The 18,613-nt window shown below is 67.8% G+C and overlaps 1 protein-coding gene across 1 annotated transcript; it reads left to right on the top strand.

The window, feature by feature from the left end:
- The first annotated feature begins 1,386 nt into the window (after positions 1-1,386).
- Positions 1,387-18,145, top strand: FURIN (furin, paired basic amino acid cleaving enzyme). The gene is made up of 16 exons (XM_063345742.1): positions 1,387-1,542; positions 3,817-4,201; positions 9,439-9,537; positions 10,262-10,357; positions 10,908-11,036; positions 11,300-11,376; positions 11,703-11,791; positions 12,033-12,205; positions 13,188-13,400; positions 13,724-13,824; positions 13,959-14,062; positions 14,265-14,382; positions 15,340-15,519; positions 15,623-15,747; positions 16,135-16,251; positions 16,332-18,145. The coding sequence occupies exons 2-16, from the start codon at positions 4,022-4,024 to the stop codon at positions 16,898-16,900; spliced, it is 2,370 nt and encodes a 789-aa protein (XP_063201812.1). The 5' UTR covers positions 1,387-1,542; positions 3,817-4,021; the 3' UTR covers positions 16,901-18,145.
- Positions 18,146-18,613: the final 468 nt, after the last annotated feature.

The raw sequence follows: 18,613 nt of genomic DNA, 5'->3' as shown, positions 1-18,613 counted from the left end.
CAGGGCTCCGGCTGCCAGGGACGAGTCCCGACCTGGCTGCAGCAGGGCAGGGGTGAGCGCTGCATGCCCGCGGGGCGCCGGGACCCCCGGACTGCCTGTCGGGACAGGGGCTGCAGGGGGTGGGCCTGGGGTTACCGTGGCCCCCGCGGCAGCTCGTGGGACCGGTATGAGGGGCCTGCCCAGCCGGAGCTGCCGCCGGCAGGTGTCTGCCCCGCAGAACTAACCCAGTTTCACAGAGAAACCTGCCCTGTGCCAGATTTTCTGGGCTGTTCTCAGCATCTCAGTTACCAAGGTGACTGTTTCCTGTGCGATTGCTAATGCTTCATGATCTCAATCATGATAGCTGAGGGACTTCCTTTTCTCTGTAAGGAGCTGTAGGACCCGCTCCTCCCCGGGGCTGCCCAGACCCCTTCGGAGGTGCGGAGGATTCAGGTCAGTTTGGGTTCTGCTGCTGTTGTTTTTTGCTCTTGACCCAGCTTTTGTGTTGCTCTTGACACAGCCCTGCGCACGCCAGCGACAGAGTGTATTGTTTTTTACGAACGACCGAAGCTGAGATGAAGCGCAATTCCCTTCTCACCTTTTCTCCTTGGTGGAAGTCTCTCTCCTGAAACCTGAAACTGGGCTGATGGGTTTTCCTTGTGTGCTGCTTTCCAGACAGTTTCTCCGTCAGGCTGCTGCCTGCTGGCCGGGGGCTGAGCCCCCGGGTACGGTCTGTGCAAGGAAGGGAGGTGCCGCTGCTGTGGGCCTGGCTGAGGAACCCCCTGGCTGGGGTGATAGGGGCTGGTCTGGGTGGGCTTGTGTCCCGCCGGCCCCTGGTCACAGAGCAACCCGCCGTCTGCTGCGCTGGGTGTGTGGGGACGCGAGACGGGGTGTCTTTGGGGTGCCCTTCTCTGCGGGTGCCGGAACACCCTGGTCGGTGCCGGGGGCCATGGTGGGGTCTGGGCTGTTGCAGGGCAGATCCAGGTCTCCCGTTTGAGCGGGTACGGGCAGTCTCCGGTGGGCACGGGCAGCCCCGGGTGGGCACGGGCAGCCCCATGCCGGGACGGGGGAGAGGCTGTGCTGAGCCCCGGGCCGTGCCCGGTGTCGGTGGCGGGTGGGTGTCCCCGGGCCGGGCCGAGGGGGAGCAGCCCCGGTTCTCGCGGTGCCCCGGGGAGTGCCCGGGTGCCCCGGGCCCAGCACGGGCAGCGGGGCCGGGGCCGGGCGCCGCGGCGGGTCGCGGGTCGCTCGGCGGCGCCGGTGCGGCGGCGGGGCGGGCGGGGCGGGCGGCGGTGACGGCATCCGGCGGCGCCCGGCGGAGCGGCGGCCGCGCCGGGCCGGGCCGCGCCGTGCGGGGCCGAGCGGGGCCGGTCGGCGGGCGCGGGGCGGGGCGGGCGGCGCTGACAGCTGCGCGGCGTAAACAAGCGGCCCCGCCGCCGCCCCGGCCGCCCCTGCCTGGGCCGGGCCCGGCTCCGGGGCGGGCGCTGCGGGCGCCCCGCGGCGTGACGCGGCGGCGCCGACAGACGGGCCCGGCCGGCGGCGGGACGGGAGCGGGCAGGCCGCGCGGTAAGGGCGCGGGGGCGGCGGTGCGGACGCGTCCGGGGACGGGCTCGGCCCGCCGGCGCCGGCGGTTTGACAGCCGGGGCGGCCCCGGCCGGGCGGGACCCCGGGAGGCGGCGGCGGCGGCGGGGCTGGGGCCGGCCGGGTGCGCCGCGGCCGTTGGGCAGCCACGGGCTCGGGGCGCTGCTCGGCGCCGCGGGGCGAAGTCTGTCCGTCTGTCCGTCCGTCTGCCCGGCGGCACCCCGGGACGCGGGGCTGCGGCCGCCCCGGCGCCGGGGGGGAGCGGGCCGGGGCCGGCGGCGGCACGGCCGGAGCGGCCGAGGGCCGGGAGGGAGCCGGGCCTCGCACCCGCGGGGGCAGCCCCGGCCCCGCCGCCCTCGCAGCCACCCGTGGCTCGGCCGGTGCGGGGACGGCTGGCGGCTCCGTCCGTGTGGCAGCCGGGCTCAGCCCGCGGGGAAGCGCCAGCGTCCAGCAGCACCGGGCAGGGTCGCGGCCGGTCCTGCCCGTGCCGGGTCCCTGGGCAGTGTGCTGCTGGGGCTGCGGGTGCGGAGCAGGGAGCACTGCCCCGCTCGCACCCCTGGCCTGCAGCAGCCCGGGGCTGCCCCGGTGCCTCTCCCTCCTCCTTCTTCTGCTCCCGCGACACGAGGGCAGAGGCTCGCAGGCAGGAGCGGGGCACGTAGCAGAGCTGCCGGGGTCTAGCGGGGAGGGAGCCAGCCCCTCCTGGTGTGCTGGGGCAGCAGGCACCGAGTGCCAGGGCTGTGGAGGGCTGGGCTCTGCACCCCGTGGCAGGGGCCCACTGCAGCGTTGTCCCCACGTGGAGCGGTTGTCACCGGGCAGCCGGGTGGCTGCTGGCTCTGGGACCAGCAAGGCAGAGGAGACTGCCTGGGTCAGGGACCTGTGGAGGGTGCGAGGTGCTGGCACAGAGACCGGCCATGGCAGACAGTGTCCCCTTGTGCTGTGCTTGCTGCTCTCTCTGCGCCTGCGGTAGCTTTTTCCCTTCGCTGGGGGCTCCAGGAGCCTTTGCCGCTGGAAACTGTGATTTGGGCCCTGGCATGATCTGGGACCCAGGGCTCCCGTCCAGCCTCCGGTGGGTACTCGTGGCTCTGGGTGCTTCAGCAGGTCTGGTCGCTGAGAGGGAGCCGCAGCGTGCCTGAATCGCGGCACTGTCTGTGCTGCAGCCTGCGGCGGGGTCTCAGGCGGCTGCCAGGAGCTGCTCTCCTCCCCTGGCAGCCGCAGGCTCCCTGCTCGCTGGGGCCGCTGATGGCTGGAGGGGGATGGGGCTCCTCTGGGCACTGCTGGCTCTCGCCTTTCCCGCTGTCCCTGAAACACGACCAGGTATTTCAGGGTCCCTGTGGAGCTCACACCGGCGCCATCGTGTTGTGGGCTCCTTAGCGCTGGGTGGGTCGCGCCCTGCTCCGCTCCCCACATGCCTTCCCAGCTGCTTGTGTTTGCTCTCTGACATGGTGCGAGCTGTCCCCAGGCATCCTGGGGTGCATGTCCCTGGGTGTGTGCTGGAGGTGACAGCGTGCCCCTTTTCCTAGTCCCTGTGCCAATTTCCTTTCTGTTGTGAAGATGAGTCACACCGGTGTCACCATGTTGTGCTCCGGAGGAAGGGCAGAGCTGAGCTCCTGGTAGCGACAGGCCGCACGGCGCTCAGCACTGCTACTGGGCACTGCCTGGCCGATCGCTGACTGTGGAGGTGCTGGGGCCTGGTGCTCCACTAATCAGAGAGCGAGAGCTCTCCCTGGCTTTCCTCCTTCCAGTCTCTCGTTTAGCTGGGGTTCCCCGCAGAGTGTGTGGGGGGCATCTCCTCCGGTCTCCCCTTGGGACTGGAGAGGCAGGCTTCCCATCCCAGTTGCTCCCAGCTCTGCCCAGATAGGCCTGTCCCGGTTGGAGAAGGGGCTCCTGCCTGCTGCAGAGCGTGGCGGCAGGAGGCATGGCTTCCCTTGCCTTGCTTCTCTCCTCCTTCTCTGCCCTTCTCCCCTCCCAGTTCGTCTCCCGTGTTTGTAAGCACAGAGTGTAAGTACACATTGGGCAATAGGCAAGGTAAACAGCGGCTCCGCAGCGGGGCAGGCGTGCTGGGACCCCTGCCAAGCCAGCTGCCACTATGTCTCCTCAGGGCCCCGGCTCCCATGCGGCTGTTGGTGAGACACAGCGGGTGCTGTGTGCCGAGGTCCCTTTGCCCGGTGCGGGAGCCGCGGTGTGGTCCGGCGGAGCCTGCCCTCCCTGGGTTTGAGGAGAGCTGCCCCGGGCCCTGACCGCTCTTCCGTCTCTCTGCAGATCGTGCTGCTGTCCCGGACGGTCTGTTCCTGCTGCCGCCCTCCGGCCCAGCTGTCGTGGGCTTGTCCCCATGCTCTCTTGGGCTGAGCAGGGACCAGCGGGGCAGAGAGGCCGGCGCGCCTCGGGGTGCTGACGCAGGGAGGACGCTGGACCCGCTGCTCCTGGGACCCTCCTGCTCCCCGGCTAGAGGAACCCCGATACTCTGATGGATCTGAGGCCCTGCTCGCTGCTCCTGCTCTGGACTCTGGTGGTTGCCCTTGCGCTCCTGGCCCAGGAGGTGCTGGCCCAGCGTATTTATACCAACACCTGGGCCGTGCTCGTCCCCGCGGGGCCCCAGGAGGCTGACAGGCTGGCCAGGAAGCATGGATTCCTCAACTTGGGCCCGGTAAGTGCCCCGCTTCCCTCTCCCGGTGTCCTCTACTGTGGTCTGGGGGGTGCCAGGCTCAGCTCTGGAGCTGGCTTGGGGGCTGCTCTTTCTGGCAGCAGGGCCACTGCGTTTGTGCTCGCCCACTGCAGCCTTCCAGCATCTGCTGCGTTGATTCAAGGGTCGTAATTAGCTAGATGGAGCCGGGGCCTCCCCCTGCCAGCGGGATGGTCTGGTGGCATGGCACGGCACACTCTGCCTGCTGCAGGGGAAAGGAGGAAAAGCCCATCCCAGCATGAAAAAATTGGGAGTGCTGTGCATTGATGAAGAAAGGGAGGGCTCCCAGTTCCTGATGGTGCTCCCTGCAACGAGCTGCCCCAGCGCAGCACAGCCTCGGCTCAGCAGGGGCGGCAGCAGCAGCTCCTGGGTGTCCCCAGAGCAGGCAGTCTGACAGCAGCGCATGTCCTTGGCCCTAAACTGCCCTTCACAGAAGGTGCGTCAGCAGGTCCCCACTGCTCTCGGCTTTCTCTGCCCTCAGCCGGTGCAGGGATGGGGCAGAGCATGCAGCTGCACTGGGGCTGTCGCTGCCATCGCCCTCCTGGCAGCAGAGCAGGGAGAACGGGGTGACAGTGAAGGAACCAGGGCCCCTTTTGTTCCCCACCGTCACGGCTGTTCCTGGCCTTGTCCCCAGTGCGAGGAGCATTGTGGTGCCCTCCTCCCAGCACCCCTGTGCCCCAGGCCCCAGGCTCTGCTTTCCCTGGCTGCTGCGGGCCATGCTCTCGTCGGTAGCAGGCGTGCTCGCAGGTCTGGTCTGAGGTGTCGGTGTGAAAGCCGGGCCTTGGCCAAGAGCGGTGGGGCTGGGCGGGCCGATGGCCAGGCTCCTGCTTGCCAGCGTGGTGCTATGGGCACGACACGTCTCCGTTGGCAGGCTGATTCTTGCAGGCCAGTGCTTCTTGATGCCACTGTTGCAGTGTGATGCCGGCTGCCCCGTGCTCTCAGCACAAACTGATCTGTGGGGCTTTTCTCACCCTGCGCTGCAGACAGGGCACTGGGTGCTGGGCTGGCAGCCCGCAGGGGCTTCGCTGATGGAGCTGGCGCCAGCACGGCTGCCATGACCGAGGGGGAGGCCAAGGGGATTCCAGGGGAATGGGTGCAGCAGGGCTGGCCCAGAAGGACGCCCCCATGGCCCCCGCACAGGGAGCTGAGCCGGTGCTGCTCCGGCAAGGTGAGGCTGGTGCTGGTGGAGCAGAGCCTGCACGGCTCTGCCGGCCCCCGCTGGGCTGCATGCATCCCTGGGGTCTGTTACCCAGAGCAGGGTGCTGCCGCCGGGCTGGGCTGGCTCTCCGGGAAGGAAGCGAGGGGCCAAATCCCAGAGGAAATTGCACAACTTGTGGTTGCGGTGTCAGGACCTCGCTGTGAGCAGCTGCTGGAGCTGTGGCGGGCGGGGAAGGTGGCCGCTGCTGGAGCCGGCGGGTGCCTTGTCCTGCCGCGTGAAAGGAGCCCTGTGCAGGACAGTGGATACACAGGGCTCTGGGGACAGGGGGCCTCGAGTCCTCTGGGGCTCGTACTGGAGGAGGGAACTCTGGGGGGCCAGGGCCAGGCCCCGCGGAGGGTGTCTGCGCTGAGGGGGCGATGAGGCGGCCTCACGCAGGTGCTGTCTGTGTGGAAGTGTCTTAGAGCCGGGGTCAGGGCACGGGACATGTCAGGCCAGGGCTGCTGCCATGCAGAGGGGACCGGGAGAGCAACCCAGCATGTGTGCCACTGGGCCAGGTCTCTGCAGAGACTCCTGGGAGCGGTGACAGTCCAAGGTGCCATCAGCCTGCTCCCAGCAGTGTTTCCCATCGCACTGCGGTGCTGGGTCCCAGACCAGCTGCCGGGGCCAAGGGGCACCGGGCTCTGTGGTCGTGTCTCCACCAGCCCGGGGTAGCAGCACAGAGCCATGGAGGGCCCCGTGGCTCGTCAGGGAGCCCAGGCCTGTTTGGGGTCGGTCCCTGCGAGCCACGGAGGCTCTGTGCCAGCTCTGCCTGTTGGCGCTCACCTTCTCCCTGCGCCGCTCGGGCTGTGGCGGGAGCTGCTGGTCTGGGCATGTTTTCACCCGTTCTGAAGCCCGTTCTGGTGTCTGTGCTGTGGGACAAAAGCTTGGCTGGCCTGGGCAGCCCGCTCCCGCAGAGGGGCCATGGCAGCCTGGTGGGAAGAGCAGGGCTGGAAGGAGCCGAGCTTTCCCTCCCGGGAGGTTTCTGGGCTGCTGTTCCCGGGGGGTGTGTGCCGCTGGGACAGGATGCGACAGCCAGCCTGGAAGGGGGGGGACCGGGTGCTTCTGGCAGTGCCCCAGTGAGAGGCCCCCAGGGTCCTTATCTGAGAGGATCCTGGCCTCAGCGTGGGGTCTGGACACTGTCCTCGCAGGCGTCCTGTCCTGGCGTACTCCCTGCTGCGGTGCTGCCTGCAGAGCCGGGGCGGGCTGGCCATCCCCTGGGCCAGTGGTGCCTCAGCCAGAGGTGCCAGGACCCGCATCTGGTGGCAGCGGCCTCGAAGGGGACCCAAAGGACAGTGCTGTGGGGAGTCAGAGGAAAGGGATGAGTGAGGCAGGAGTGCGTGGGTGGTGCGGAGGAGGGGGTGCAAGTGCTGCCTGCCCCAGCTGGGGATGGGGAGCACTGGCAAGGGCCCGGCTGCTGGTGCCGGCCTTGGGCTGCATCAAGGTGGTGAGCAGCCCCAGCCCAGGGAGGCTGCGAGTCCCCGCTAGCCCCCTGCTGCTGCCCAGCACATCGCTCTGCTCCTGGGGACACGGGTGGGAGTGTGGCAGCCTGCTGTCCCCGAGGCTGGTGGAGATGGCTGCGAGCTGTGGGGGGAGGTCAAGACGGGAGCAGTGAGATGACACCACTCTCCATGGGATCAGCGCTGCCCGCCCCAGGGACACGCAGGGCTGGGGGGCGGCTCTGCCCTTGCTGAGGACAGGGACTGTGGGGATTAGGGTGGAAGCGTGTGGGCTGGCCGGCTCCTGGCTGCCACCGCAGTGTCTGTGCAGACCTAATCCAGTCGGATGACCAGGCAGAGCCGCGATCTGCTTGCAGGAACAATCAGGGCTCTGTCCTTACCCCCGGAGGGGGTGAGGGGGTGCTGGGGGGAGGGCAGCAAGCCTGCAGCTCGCTTTCCCCTCTGCCAGCCTGGTGCAGAGGCTTTTTACCTCAGCACCTTCCCAAATGCCCTGAGCTGCCAGGCGTCCCAGGCTGTGCTGGGGGCACGTGGTGTGCTGTGGAGAACAGGCCCGGGTCTGTCCCCAGTGACTCTGGCAGTGCTGGAGGCGCAGTGCTGCTCTAAGAGGCAGGGCTGCAGCTCTGCAGCCGGCTGTGCCCCACAGGGAAGGGGCGCAGAGCTGCAGGCTGAGTCTTGGCCTTGCCTCCACCAGCCCAGGGCGGGAGCAGGGCTCAGGTGCCACCGGCGTTGGGGAGCGCAGCCCCACATCACGAGCACCACATCTCAGGGAGCCGGTGTGGTCTGCGGCTTCCCTGGATAACACCAGTTGGTGCGGTATGGGGTTGATTTGCACGCTGCATTGTCCCCTGCCCCAAGCTTGCTCCCCACCACGGCCCCAGCTCTGGGGGACACGTGCAGAGGGGAGCGGGTCCTGAGCTGGCAGCTGGGGGCTTTGCCGGCCCCTTCCCTGGGGACTGATGCGTGCCGGCAAGCTGGGAGCACCAGACTCCCCTGGTGATGGAGCCATGGACACAAGTCCTGCCCCTGGTGTTTGTCTCCTGCCATCCTGTGCTGACGGTGCTGGGCTGTCACAAGTTGAGTCCGTTCCCTTTCCTGCTCATGGAGCAGCTGGTGCACGGTGGGCTGTGCCATGGGGGAGCCCTGCGGAGCGGAGCAATTCCATTTTGGCTGGCAGGGGCTTGGTGGTTCCCCCCAAGCAGGGGTGGTGCAGGTTGGGCTCCAGGTGCCAGGGTGCATCTCCCTTGCCCCCCAGAGCACAGAGGGGCTTCGGGGTGAGGTTCGTGACTTGGGCAGCTGCAGCCCGGATTTTCTGCCCCAGGACTGAGGGTGCCAGTCAGCCAGGTGCATCTTTCCTCCCCTGCTCGGCGCCGGCTAGCTGCATGGCTGGCCAGGGTGGTGGCACATCTGCAGAACTCTGATAAGCTTGGCGGGGGTTGTTAACTGCAGCCAAACAGTTTTGCGGCAGCCTGGGGCAGCGGAGGGTAAGATGTCCTCTCCCTCATGTTCCTGCAGCCTTTGCAGCCCAGCCCTGCCAGTGATGGCGCAGCCTGGGCAGATGGATCCTGCCTGTGGCTGTTGCCCAGACTTCGTGGCTTCCAGCCGGGCAGGGTGGCCACTTGGCCCCCTTCTCCCCAGTCCAGGCAGGCTGCTGGGCCGGGAGGCCCTGGGCAGCAGGGGTGGAGCCAGCGTGGCCAGGCCAGCCTCTGGGACGTGCAGGAGGGGACAAGGAAATGACAGCACTGGAGAGGGTTCGGGGTTTAAAAATAACCGGCTGGGCGGCTTCGTGGCCTCCTGGCCCAGCTGTGCTGCGCTGGAGTCCCGTCCTGCCCCAGCCCTGGCTGGGCTGTCCCCACATGCGTGGGAGCTGAGCCACGGCCAGTAGCATGGCTCCTCATCTGGTGGTGGCCCCTGCCTGGGGTCGGATGCCTGCGTGCCTCCCTCGCTTTGCTCCTCTGAAGCTGACTGTACCCTGAGGTAGAGACCGGCGCAGGGTGGGTGCTCCGGTGGGATGTTGGCGTGGGGGGCAGAAGGGCTCTGTGAGTGGCCTGTCCGAAGGAGCAGAGGCTGGCTCAGACCCTCCCTGCCCTGGCTGGGGCTGTCTGAGGAGTGAGGTCTGGACGCCCCGGTCCCTACCTCACCAGTAACAGGGGTTGCTGGTTGGCTCAGGGAGACGAGCAGCAGTTTTGTCTCCTGAGGTTGGAGCCTCTTCCAGGCTGGCTCCGAAAGGCCTGTCCCCCTCTGCTGCTGCTTGCACGGGGCCTCCCTGCCAGGGCAGCAGCTTTGTTGGACAATTAGGGACTTACTGCCATGCAGGGACTTACGGGAAGGTAAGGTGGGCAGAGGCCGCGTCAGTGGACCCAGGGTCTCCCCAGCTGCCTTGTCACCAGCTGCTGCAGTGTCTCCTGCACCGTGTACCAGCAGCTGCTCTGGAGTGGGTGGCCCAGCCTGCCTGTGGCAGCCCCAGGGCTTGGGACTGCAGGTCGGGGGGGACATGGAATTGGGGAGACTGGGCTCTCATGTCCATCCTGCTCCTTTCTCTGTTGCAGATCTTTGGTGACTATTACCACTTTCGGCACAGCGGTGTGGTGAAGCGTTCCCTCTCGCCCCACCAGCCCTGGCACAGCCGTTTGGCCAGGGAGCCGCAGGTACGTGCAGTGGGGGGGCCTTGCCTGCCGTCTGCAGGAGCCTGGCTTTGGTCCTGGGCACTTCACCCTGGGCACAGGACAGGACTGAGCTGCCTTGAACCGTCCCCTGGCACTGAGGCCCGTGGCAGAGCTGGGTGGGAGCCTGGCACACGCCTGGCAAGGGCAGGGGGTCAGCAGAGCTGGTGTCACTGGCCTGTGGACTGCTGAGATCCCGGGGCACGGGGCAGCCTTGGCTCCCCGGAGGGCTCTCTGTCCTTGTACGTGGGACAAGGTGTGCAGGGCAGTGCCAGATCCCAGCACGGCAGTGTGGTGGGGCTGCCGTGATCTCCGTCCCAGGGGCCTGACACTCTGGCAGCGCAGCAGGGCGTGCAGCGTGTCACAGCAGGGCATGCAGCGTCGCAGCGGCTGGCAGGCTCTCGGCTGCTCAGCAGAGCTCTGCGCTCTGACCTGCCCGCTCCGCTGGAGCGGAGCCTGTCACGGACGTGCTGCCGCCCCGGCACAGCCAGGCGGAAGGGGCCAGGAGGGAGGGTCTGGGTGCTGCGGTAGCTCTGGTGGGTGAGATGCTCTGCCAGCCCAGGGCTGGCTGGGAGCTCCCGGGGGAGGGCTCCTCTGGGCGAGCTGCTGGCTGCGGGGCCTCGGGCCTCGGGAGCTGCTGGCACAGGTGTGAGCTGCCGAGGGGGCAGGCAGGGGCAGCGGAGGAGCCCCATGCCCTCTCTGCCCTCAGGTGCAGTGGCTGGAGCAGCAGGTGGCAAAGCGCAGGACCAAGCGAGACGTGTTCATGGAGCCCACGGACCCCAAGTTCCCGCAGCAGTGGTACCTGGTGAGTGCCGGGTGGGGGCTGCGTGCTGCTGGGTGAGGAGGGGGGCCACACAGTCACAACAGCAAGTTCTGGGGATGCGGACGTGGCACCGGAGGGATGGCGGGGAGGAGGAAGGCCTGCGGCAGCCGTCTGGTGCTGTGGATCCAGGGATACCCCAGGGAAGAGGCTGTGCTCATGGAACTGCGGCTCCCTGCCGGGGCACTGGCAGGGCTGGGGAGAGCCAGGGGCTGGACTAGGAGGGAGCAGCCCTTTGCCTGGCGCAGGAACAGGGTCTGTGCCCGTGCCCTGTCTGTGTTGTCAAGCTCGGGCACAAGCCTGATTTCTGAAGGGAGCCATGTTTATGGGGCCCAAGCAGAGCCTGGGGCTCAGTCTCCTTTTGGAGTGGCTTTCCTCAGGTGGCCGTGCTCAGCCCCCTGTGCACAGGTTCCCGGGGATTTCCTTGTCCCCACTCTTGCCTGCCCTTACGGCTGGGCCTGGGACGTGTTGGGCACACCCTGCCACAGTGCCAGCAGCCGGGTGCAGTTCCTATTGCCAGGGCTTCTCTCGGCAGTACAACACGAACCAGCGGGACCTGAATGTGCGTCAGGCCTGGGAGCAGGGCTACACGGGCAAGGGCATCGTGGTTTCCATCCTGGATGATGGCATTGAGAAGAACCACCCTGACCTGGAGGGCAACTATGTAAGTGTGGGGCAGTGCTGCAGGGCGGTGTGCCACAGGAGCCTGTCTGGGCAGCTGCGTCCGCTCGGTGCAGCCCCAGAGCCGCGTGGCACAGGGCTCGTGCCTGCTGTGGTGGCACATGCAGGAAAACGGTGGAGGTGGGACTGGAGCCTGCCCCCATGCTCAGCCCAGCCTCAGGGCTGTGGAGCACAGGTGTGGCCCCAGGGCAGTGGAACTCGGTGGGCAAGGCAGACGGTCTCTTAACTGCCAGATCTGTCTTGCAGGATCCAGGGGCGAGCTTTGATGTCAATGACCAGGACCCAGACCCGCAGCCCCGCTACACACAGATGAACGACAACAGGTGAGGGACTCAGCGGCAGTGCGATCGGGAGGTGGCTGCGGGAGGGTGCAGGAGCATGGTGGCATCCTTCTGCCCCACAGAGAAACGCCCTGCCTGCCTTTCTGACGCGGGCAGCATCCTTTGGGGCTGCCCAGCACCACTGCAGGCTGTTCAGTCTCCCCTGGAGCAGGAGGGTAGATAGAGGAGCCTTGTGAAGCCTTTGTCAGCCACCTGGTTCGGGAGGGATGCGAGGCAGCCTGGGCGCTGGTCCCTCCGGCTGCGGCTGGTGCCCAGCCATGTGCTCCTTGCGTCCCATCTAAGCACACTTGGTCCTGTTTTGACTGCAGACACGGCACGCGCTGCGCTGGGGAAGTTGCTGCTGTGGCAAACAACGGGATCTGCGGCGTTGGCGTGGCTTACAATGCCAGGATCGGAGGTGGGTGCCACCCTGCCCTGCGTCAAGAGCAAAGCCTGCGCTGGGCTCCGTGGGTGCCTCGTGGCCGGAGGAGCGGGCTGTGCCGGGATCTTGGTGCTGTTGGCCAGGGTAGGCCTGTGATGGCCCGTGGCACAGGGCGGCGGCAGCGGACGGAGGGCTCTCGCCAGCAGCACTGCTGCCCTGTGATGCGTGGCCGCACTGCCCCATCCGGTCGCCCGTGACGTCTGCTCTCTGGCCCTAGGCGTGCGCATGCTGGATGGGGAGGTGACTGATGCTGTGGAGGCCCATTCCCTGGGCCTCAATCCCAACCACATCCACATCTACAGTGCCAGCTGGGGCCCCGAGGACGACGGCAAGACTGTGGATGGCCCGGCCCGGCTGGCGGAGGAGGCTTTCTTCCGAGGGGTCAGCCAGGTGAGCAGGAGAGTTTGCCGGGGGAGCGCCGGCTGAGCTCCTGCCCCTTCCCCCAGGTCTCCCTTGCTGTGCCTGCCCCAGGTGTTATCCGGGCTGTCCAGTGATGAGCTGTCTGTGAGCTGTCCTCCAGCCCATCTCCAGGATCAGGCTCTGTTGGTTTTTCCGGTTCTTCCTGCGTGATGGCTCTGAGTCAGGGCTCCTCCCGTGCAGGGCTCTTATCTCTGAGGAGCCCTCTCCTCCCTGCTCCCAGGGCTCCCACTCAGATGGTCTCTCCCCCAGCTCTTCAAAGCCCTGTGCTGGCTCCTGCCTCATTTCATGCCAGCCACTCGCCCTCGCCTCCTCCTCCTGTCCTCTCCTCGCTGTCCCCATGTGCTGTCAGTGCAGCCTGTGCCTTGGCATGGCCGTGGTGCATGGTTCAGCTGTGCCCTGTGTTCTGCCTGGGATTCCCTGCATGGAGACACGTGTGTGCTGTGCAGGCTGCGCTGGCAAACCGCCCCCGCTGTGCCTGCCAGCTCTGTCACACACGCTGTGATCGGAGCTGTGGCTTTTGGGTGCCGAGCAGGCGGTTGGGACCACTCTGCCGAGCTCCTGCAGCACTGCCAGGCAGCTGCAAATCCCACACAGGCAGAGTCAGCCTGGGTGATTTCCGAGCAGAAAAAGACATTAGTTCTTGGAAGCCCGACTTCGGCAGGGCCTCCTGCCGCCCAGTGCCTTACCTGTTGGGGCAGCCTCTGCCTCGGCATCTCCGTAGGCACGGCAGTGGTGAGGGATGGGGGTGCTGGGCCCCCAGGCTGGCATGCTGACCAGTGGCATCCTGCTGTCCCCCGGTGTACCAGCTGCATCTGCTCAGTTTTTCCCGCTCAGGCTGCAAGACCCCTGGGGCCAGCTCCGTCCCCTCATCCCCAGCTCCGGCCTGAGGCTTCCCGCCCTGCGGCAGCGTGGGTGGCACCGGTGCTGGCCCTCACCCTGCCTCTGTTGCTAGGGCCGAGGGGGGCTGGGCTCCATCTTCGTCTGGGCGTCCGGGAACGGGGGCCGCGAGCACGACAGCTGCAACTGTGACGGTTACACCAACAGCATCTACACGCTGTCCATCAGCAGCACCACGCAGTACGGTAACGTGCCCTGGTACAGCGAGGCCTGCTCCTCCACCCTCGCCACCACCTACAGCAGCGGCAACCAGAACGAGAAGCAAATTGTGAGTCAGGGCTGTTGGGGTCTGCGGGCCAGGGGCTCATGGGGGTGGGATAAGCTGCGACCACCATAGGCGTCCCTCCAGGATGAGCAGGGCACAGGGCTGGGAGCGGGGCTGGTCCCGCTCTGCCATGCTGCTGCCTTCTGGTTGCACAGAGGGCTTGGTCTCGTGAGTTAAGGGCTGCTGGGGGGAAGCCTGTGAGCTGCCCCAGGAACGGTGGCTCTGCCTCGCCGCTTGCAGCCCTCAAGGGGACGCCAGCCCCCGAGCTGGCTCCTGGATATGGCTGGTGCCCACAGCACCTCCTACCCCGGCACTCCTCCTTGCAGGTGACAACTGACCTCAGACAGAAATGCACCGAATCGCACACAGGGACATCGGCCTCAGCACCCCTGGCCGCTGGCATCATCGCCCTCGCCCTGGAAGCCAAGTAAGGGCAGGCACAGAGCGGGGCTGGGCTGGGGCGGCTGTGCAAGCCCTGCGAGGCCGCGGCCTCTGGGCATGGACCCACCTGGGTCCAGGAGGAGCTGGGCACCGGTGCCTGAACACCGTGTTTCCCTGCAGCAAGAACCTGACCTGGCGGGACATGCAGCACCTGGTGGTGCAGACGTCGAAGCCGGCCCACCTCAATGCCAATGACTGGGTCACCAACGGCGTCGGCCGCAAAGGTACCAGGGTGCTGGGAATGGACCAGGGGCTCCCATTCCCGCAAGCGCCACTAGCCCAGGGGTGCTAGAGCAGAGCACCTCAGCAGCCCTGGGGGGTGGAGGAGGCAGGAGGCCCCAGTGAGCCATGCAGCACGGCCGGGCACATGTCCCCAACCAGGGATCCCCGGCCCTGCTAGTCGCAGTGATCCCTCTCTGTCCACAGTCAGCCATTCCTACGGCTATGGCCTGCTGGATGCCGGGGCCATGGTGAACCTGGCCAAGAACTGGACCACGGTGGGACCTCAGAGGAAGTGTGTCATCGACGTCCTCACGGAGCCGAAGTAAGGGCTGGTGAGCCCAGGAGGGCATCGTCCAGCGTCCACCCCATGCATTGCCCTGCGCAGGAGCCCAGATGCCTGTGAACCCAGGGCGAGGAGTGGGGAGGATCTCTGGGGCTGAGCTGCCCCCAGGATCCTGAACCATCCTCTGCGAGAGCCGGGGGAGAGCTGGGAAAGCCGCTTTCAGCCATCCAACGCCAACATCAGCTGCTGAGCCTGACGGCTCCTGCTGGGGCCGGACTGGGCACGGTGGGGGTGCGGGCAGGCTGGGACGGTGCGGTCTGGGAGCAGCCAGCGCGAGTCATCCCCAGACAGAGGGGCTTTTCAGGGGTCAGACAGAAGCTCCTTTTACTCTGGCTTGGCCGCCGCCACCGCAGCGCAGCGTGTGCTGTGTCTCGTGTGCGGCCGGGGGGCTCCCCAGGGGCTCCTGGGGTGGGGCATCCCTGTGATGGAGGGAGCCGAGGCTGGGCCCTGCCTCTGCCTGCTGCCCTGCCCCAGTCCCCTGGGACCCAGCCCTGCCCGTCCAGAGCGGGCACTCCTTGTCACCAGCATCCTGTGCTGGCACCCAGGCCGGCGCCGCGGGCGGCTGTGGAGGGGACAGCCGCACACGAGCAGTGGGACGGGGACGGCCGTGCCCATCCGTCCCTGGCCGCACCGTGCAGGGTGGAGCCGGCCCTGCGGCGGGTGAAGAAAGGGCCCATTCAGGGCTGGCACGGCGCGGCGGCTGGGGAGGCGGCGTCGGGCAGCGTGTGCTCAGCAGAGCAATCCCCGCCGTGTCCGGGAGCTGGGGCAGGTCCCTCTGCTGTCTGCGCCCTGTCCGGGGATGGAGGGGCGCTGCCGGCCGCTGCGGGATTGCCTGCCGGGGCAGCCGCAAAGCCCCACGGTGGGGAGTGGGGGCCGGGGTACCCTGTTACGTGCCCCTGGGCTGGGACTGGTCTCACTCTTGCCTGCCCTCGGCAGGGACATCGGGAAGCGCCTGGAGGTGCGGCGGAAGGTGGACGCCTGCCTGGGGAAAGCCAACTACATCAGCCGGCTGGAGCACGCGCAGGCCAGGCTGACGCTGTCCTACAACCGGAGGGGGGACTTGGCCATCCACCTTGTCAGTCCCATGGGCACCCGCTCCACCCTCCTGGCCGCCAGGTAGGTGCCGGGCTGCGGGGGACCCCGGGGTAGCCCCAGGCCTGGGCTGGCACGAGTGGGTTTGTGGGACGCTGGCACCCACCCCTCGCCCCGTCTCACCCAGGCCCCATGACTTCTCGGCTGATGGCTTCAATGACTGGGCCTTCATGACGACGCACTCGTGGGACGAGGATCCCTCTGGGGAATGGGTGCTGGAGATCGAGAACACTAGCGACGCCAACAACTATGGTAGGGCTGGGCAGTCCTCGCCCCCACCGCTGCCTCTCCCAAGGCCGGGGCAGGAGCAGGGGTGGCATGGGCACCCAGTGCCCCTGAGCAGAGGGGCTGGTGGCACCTCAGATGCTTTGCAGTGACCCGGCTGGGGAGAGGCTGGAGCTGGGCGCGCGGGGAGGGGATGGGGCTGCTCTGGGGGCAGTGGGGGTCTGCGGTAGCAGGAGCCCCTGCCCTTTGGGCAGCCCTGCACTGGGACATGGCCGCACGCTGGGCGCTCTCCCAGGCAGTGAGTGGGCACAGCCCCGTGGTCCCCTGACAGCCTTGACCAGTACGAGCCCCCTCCCTGTGCCTGCCCCGAGCGCCTGCGGGCCCGTCGGTGGTCCTCACCCTGACTCGTTGCAGGCACGCTGACCAAGTTCACGCTCGTGCTGTACGGGACGGCCACCGACTCCCCCAGCCTCTCCAACCAGCTGGAGAGCAGCGGCTGCAAGACCCTGACGCCCAGCCAGACCTGCGTGGGTGAGTGTGGGGCCAGTGGGGAGGGGAGGGGGCCGCGGGGCGCAGGCAGCCCCCCTCTGCTGACCCTGCCTTTCCCGCAGTCTGTGAGGAGGGGTACTATCTGCACCAGAAGAGCTGCCTGAAGCGCTGCCCTCCTGGCTTCGCACCCGGCGTCCAGAACACACACTACAACCTGGAGAACAGCGTGGAGCCCATCGCGCCCCACCTCTGCCTGCCCTGCCACCCCTCCTGCGCCACCTGCGCGGGGCCCGGCCCCAACCAGTGCCTCACCTGCCCCGCGCACTCCCACTTCAGCAGCCTGGACCTCTCCTGCTCCCACCAGACGCAGAGCAGCCGCGCATCCCCTGCCCTGGCAGATGGCGAGGGGCTGGCCGAGGCTCCCCCTACAGCCAACCTGCCCGTCCTCATTGCCAGTCTCAGCTGTGTCCTCATCGTCGTCATATTTGTCACCATCTTCCTGGTGCTGCAGGCGCGCTCAGGCTTCAGCCTGCGGGGCGTGAAGGTCTATGCCCTGGACAGCGGGATCATCTCCTACAAGGGCCTCCCCTCCGACATCTGGCAGGAGGAAGGCCCCTCCGAGTCGGACGGTGAGGAGTACGAGGCCCACAACGAGAGGACTGCCTTCATCAGAGACCAAAGTGCCCTTTGATGAGCCCTCCCGCCCCTCCCTCCTCCCTGCCCAGCACCGCGGGGCCGGGGCAGGTGAGGCCGAGGGGCCCCGGACTCTGCCCCCGTCCCCGTCCCGCACCGCAGCAGCCCGGGCCTCCCCCCCTGCCGGCACCGTCCCTCGGCCCCGGCCTGGGCTACCGGGCAGAGCCCTGCCGGCACCGTCCTCAGCTCGGCACCGTCCCAGTCTTGCACCATCTCTCTTGGCCCCGTGTCCACCCTCTACTCCACGCTGGGGCGTTTGATGGTGGCGGGGCCCATGGCCCTGCGCCGGCAGCTGTGTCCCCTGCTAGGGGTCACACGAGTCCCCCAGGACAGGCAGTGTGTGGGGTCCCTGCGTTGTCACTGCTCAGGCTGGGCTGGCCAGGGCAGGGCCAGCGCTGCCCCACCAGGCGTCCCCCTGCCCCTGCCACCCTCGCCACCTCCCGGGCCTCCACCTGCGTCCCTGCTCAGCCTGCGGCCTCCCGGCTCCCCGCCGCCTCCCCAGGGCCTGTCCGCCTCCACCCGTGCCCTTCAACAGCAATAATGGCCAGGCCTCAGCCTCTGCTGCCAGCTTGCCCGCTGCCTGCCCATCCCACCGTGGCTGCGGCTGCCTGCAGCGTGGACAGAAGCCCCCCTGCACCGGAGAGCGTGGGGCAGGGCAGCGCCGCGCCTTGTGCCCGAGGTCCAGACCCGCCAGTGTGGGCAGGGACCCCCTCGCACAGACCCTGCTCTGCAGGGCGGCCGCGGGCGCCCTTGTGTTTTGTCCCCGGGCAGGGCTGTGCGCGCTGCCGGCCGGGGCAGTGGGGTAGCGCCGGTGCCTGCACTGCCCTGGCTCTGCCTGCAGCCCCCCTGCACCCCTGCCCCCCGACGTGCCTTGCCCCCACTTGGTGACAATCCGTTCTGCTCCCTGCTGGAGGCCCTTCCCGGCACCACCTGCCCTCACTGCCCCTTCCCCGCGGGCTGGGGGCCGGTGCCATGAGCCCCTTTGCTGTCTGCCGCCGCACACCGGGGCCAGGGCACGGGCTCCCACCTGCCCCGTGCCAGCGCCAGCCCCGGCCTGCTGCGGGCAGAGATGCCGGCCAGGGGCCACAGGACTATTTTTCTATAATAACTTTTTGGTGCACAGTAATTTTTTCTTGTAATTTAATCAGCCGGGAGCTGCCTCCTGAGCCTGTTTTTAATTTAATGGATGTGGATATAACGCTAGAGAGACTGAGTTATTAAATGTTCAGAACTATGCAATCCAGCTCCCGTGCCCGTGCTCTGTGTGCCGCAGCAGCGGGTGGCCCAGTCGGGACGGCAGCCTGGCCGCGGTGGCAGGAGGGTGCAGGGTCACCCCGTGCCACTGCCGTGGGCCCGCGGGGCCCCCCCTCATCTGCTCCGCAGCCGGGGGCTGGGGCCCTGCCTGCAGCTGGGGCAGGGGCTCCTTGCTGAGGGGCATGCGGGCCATGCAGGCTGCTGCGCTGCCCACCGTAGTGCAGCTGCAGGAGCCTGCAGTGCTGGGTTCCCCTGCAGCCCACGGCTAGCACAGAGAAACCCCCCCAGCAGGTAAAACCCCCGCCCAGAGCCAGCGGCTGCCCTGCCCGGGCTGCAGGCAGGAGCCAGTGCTGGGCTGGGGCTGCTATTCGGGGATGCGGTTGGGGACTTGGCACCCAGACAGGGACCGGCCCCCTCACCTGAGCGATAGGAAGCAGCTGCTTATGGGGAACCCGCA

Source organism: Chroicocephalus ridibundus, chromosome 9 (assembly GCF_963924245.1).
Source record: "Chroicocephalus ridibundus chromosome 9, bChrRid1.1, whole genome shotgun sequence".
Classification (NCBI taxonomy): Eukaryota; Metazoa; Chordata; class Aves; order Charadriiformes; family Laridae; genus Chroicocephalus; species Chroicocephalus ridibundus.
Note: the sequence above shows the minus strand (reverse complement) of the source record. Positions and strands in the feature narration are given on the sequence as shown.

Excerpts from the sequence above, each read along its gene's own strand:
- FURIN (XM_063345742.1), top strand. The coding sequence starts at position 4,022 with ATGGATCTGAGGCCCTGCTCGCTGCTCCTGCTCTGGACTCTGGTGGTT. Across the intron at positions 9,538-10,261 it reads GTTTGGCCAGGGAGCCGCAG|GTGCAGTGGCTGGAGCAGCA; the intron begins GTACGTGCAGTG and ends CTCTGCCCTCAG. Across the intron at positions 13,401-13,723 it reads ACCAGAACGAGAAGCAAATT|GTGACAACTGACCTCAGACA; the intron begins GTGAGTCAGGGC and ends TCCTCCTTGCAG.